The sequence below is a fragment of the Tupaia chinensis genome, unplaced genomic scaffold, assembly GCF_000334495.1.
Source record: "Tupaia chinensis unplaced genomic scaffold, TupChi_1.0 Scaffold000494_1, whole genome shotgun sequence".
NCBI lineage: Eukaryota > Metazoa > Chordata > Mammalia > Scandentia > Tupaiidae > Tupaia > Tupaia belangeri.
The window spans coordinates 2,225,386-2,228,534 of record NW_006160006.1 but is presented as its reverse complement, the minus strand read 5'-3'; the positions used below and the strand labels follow the sequence as shown (position 1 = coordinate 2,228,534).

At 65.4% G+C, this 3,149-nt stretch overlaps 1 protein-coding gene across 1 annotated transcript in view; it reads right to left on the bottom strand.

Moving 5' to 3' along the window:
* Nucleotides 1-3,149, bottom strand: part of FHIP2B (FHF complex subunit HOOK interacting protein 2B) — a gene marked incomplete in the record, with an annotated part of 10,735 nt that continues 7,586 nt past the window's right edge. The window contains 7 exon segments of the mRNA XM_014590888.2: nt 1-1,463; nt 1,584-1,684; nt 1,894-2,034; nt 2,352-2,495; nt 2,629-2,719; nt 2,821-2,949; nt 3,024-3,127. Coding sequence (XP_014446374.1) covers nt 1,325-1,463; nt 1,584-1,684; nt 1,894-2,034; nt 2,352-2,495; nt 2,629-2,719; nt 2,821-2,949; nt 3,024-3,127 — 849 coding nt within the window.

Below are 3,149 nucleotides of genomic sequence, written 5' to 3'. Positions count from 1 at the left end.
TGCGTCCACAGTCACACGATTTATTGCTGTGCCGTCTGGGGAAGACGCCGTGCAAATGCCGAAGTGCACTGAGGGCCAGGGAGGGGCTGTGATCCCGGCCCTCCAACATTTCATGAGCTGAAGTCCCAATTCGCCCCCGTCCACACCAACACCCACGTGTGTGCACGCACACACACGTGGAGTCCGTCAGAACAGCAGCTGAATCCTGCTAAGAGTGCGGGAGAGTGCAGGTCGCTGAGTTTCTTCTTTCACGTCACCTCCTGGCAGCCCGCACCCGCTTCTAGAAGCAGTATGGGCAGGAAAAGGAAGCGAAAGGGGCTCTGGCCTGCTCCTCCTTGCCCAGGAGCAAAGCCAGAGACTGCAGTCCGCTGTGAGGTAATGCCTGGCACCGCCCGTGTGCTCCTGCAGGTCGAGACAGATCGGGCCGGGTGGGGTGGCAGCCCCAGCCGCAGAGGGCACATGGGGAGAACAACACCAGGGCTGTCTGCCTGGGCCTCGGTCCTCCCCGCCAGGCCGCGGAGACTGGAGTCAGGGACGCATCCTGCCCTCCTCTGTACCCTGAGCTGCCCCACTCCCCGGAAGGGTAGGCTGGTGAGAGCCCGGCGCTGGTGGAGTATGGAGGGCGAGGGCCAGCCTCCCCTGCTTTCTGACCTCTCTGCCCAGGTGTGGAGGACCTGCTGAGACGGGTTCAGAAGGCGCCAGAGAAAGCAGCTGGAGCCGGAGCCTGGCACCAGCCCCCCACTCCCGCCCCGGCTGCAGCTGCTCCCAGGTCCTCATTAGCAGCTGCCCCCGCCTGGGTGCGGAGCAGGCTTTGGGCTCTTGCCACAAGGCGGTTGGGAATTTCACAACAGTCTCCAGCAGGGCCAAACAGGAAGAGGGGCTTCCCCTGTGGTCCCCGCACTGTCCCTTCTCCATGGGGCAGGCCAAGAAGGCAGGGAAAAATGTCAAGTCTCGGCAGCCTCTGATATCTGATGCGACCCAGACAGGGCTCCTGGCCAGCCCTGGAGCTGTCGGCAACCCCCTCCAGCCCCCTGCCACAGAGAGCCAGTCCAGAGAGTGACAGGCAAACAGCACAGGAAGGTCTGAGTGTTCACCTGGCCATCACCCAGCCCCTCCGAAAAGGCCCTGGGACACCCTGCTACCAGGAAGCCACCTCTTGCTCCGTGGCATCTGGTACCTCGCAGGCCACCCAAAAGGCAGGCTGGTGTGGTCAACAAGCCAAGGTCCCCAGAATGGCCCGGCAGGAGTGTGGGGGCAGCTGCCAAGCGGAGGCAGGTCCTGGGCGAGGTGCAGACAGGAGTCCCCCACCCGCCACGCTCCTGGCTCAGACCTGCCCTCCCGGGGGTGGGGAGAGGTTCAGGTGAGGCCCACGTGGGGGAAACTTGACGAAAGCAATGGCCGCCAGTTCCTTGCAGAACTCTTCCAGCACCACCACGCCCTGGAGCAGGGTCTGGTGGTCCAGCCTGAGGGAGACGCACAGGGTCACGGCTGGAAGGCACGGACAGCTTCCACCGGACTGAGCTGGTGGCCGACACCCCCAGCCTGAGGCGCCTCCTTCCCAGATGGCTTCCCCTGGCACTTACCGCTCCCCAGGGACGAGGCCCATCAGCTGCCTGCGCACCAGGAGCAGCTTGCCAGGGAACTGGGGTACCCGCTGGATTCTCTGCATCAAGTCCCCGATCACCTGGAGCGACAGACAGCGTGGACTAAGATGGGGACCAGCGACACCCCCACAGGGTCCTCTGGATCTGCCACACTGTGGGGGAGGGGAGCGAGTGGGGGAACCTGCATTTCGCTGGCGTGGGCAAGGATGCCCCCAGCTCCCAACCACCCTGCCCTGTTCCCCTTCTTTCCTGCCCGCTGGGCGCACTCCCTGGGCCAAGGCGTCCTCACCCGGACCAGCACAGAGAACAGACTTCTGCAGCCAGGAGCCAGGCTGATGTAGGGGTCCAGGAGGTACTCGTGGATGTGGGGGTGAGGGAAGAGGGCAAGCCGGGACAGGACTGAGGTCACTTGCAGGTTCAGGCTGTATGGCTGTAGGAGACACAGTGGACAGGCCAAGGGGTGGCAGGGGTGGTGGCATTGCTGCACTCCGCAGCCAGGCACCTGGCTGGTGTGAACGTGTGCGGGGGCGGGAGCCTCACGTGATGTGTGTGTGTCATGGATTCCCTGGGGCCGGGGCCAGAACGTGTCAGGGCGTGTGGGGCAGAGGCAAGACGGGGCTTCCTGCCTGGGGAATGGTGGGGGTGGGGGCTGTCGTGGAGCTGGGGAGGAGTGGCCCAATGGTCAGCCCTTGCCCCCCTGCAGGGGCCGAGGCACAGCCCCGTCTGTGGCCTGGAGCTGCTGGCTACCTGATCCAAAATCCGGGACAGGCGGTCAAACAGCACTTGGAGGAAGTGCCCCTCGAAGAAAGGCCTCTCGGGTTCATGGGGGTCCAAGGGTGCGGGACCCAGAGGCCAGCCCCACGAGGCAACCCGGGAGCTGCACTCCTGGAACTGAGACAGGCAGTGTGGGGAGGCCGCTCAGGCTCAGGAGGGCTGACAGACTCAGGCCAGGGCACACGCACAGAGGCCAGCGGATGAGCTCGGAGCTCCTGGCCTGCGGTCTGGGTAAGAAGCCGGCACTCACCAGTCCGTAGGCATCGTGGACGTACGTGTCATAGCCCGTGTCCTCCAGGAGAGCCGAGGTCTTGGCCTCCTCGGGGACCAGGCAGAGGAAGCTGGGAGACAGAGGTCTGGCTGCAGGGGCGCCCTCAGCCACCGCGCTCACCACTCCCTCCCAGCTAGACCGCTGGGACCCCAGGACCTAACCTTGCCCCACCTGTTGACGATCTCGGTCACAGCGGTTCTACCGTCTGGACTGGTGGCGGGCGCGGGGCGAGGCTTGGTGGAGGGCTGAAGGCCAGAGTCCAGGAAGCCATCCGTGAAGTAGGGGTCTTCCTCCAGGTCGCTGTGGGTGGAGAGACAGTGAACGCGAGAGCAGGGCGGGCGGGAGGGCTGGGTCCTGGGCAACACCGCACTCACAGGGTGTCCTCGTAGCTCTCGGGCTCGGGCGAGCCCCGGGCCACGTAGAGCCGGCCCTCCAGGTGCCGCAGGACCAGGCCACGGAGCACCCACTCGTGCGGCTTCTTGCGCCGGCCCCCCCACCAC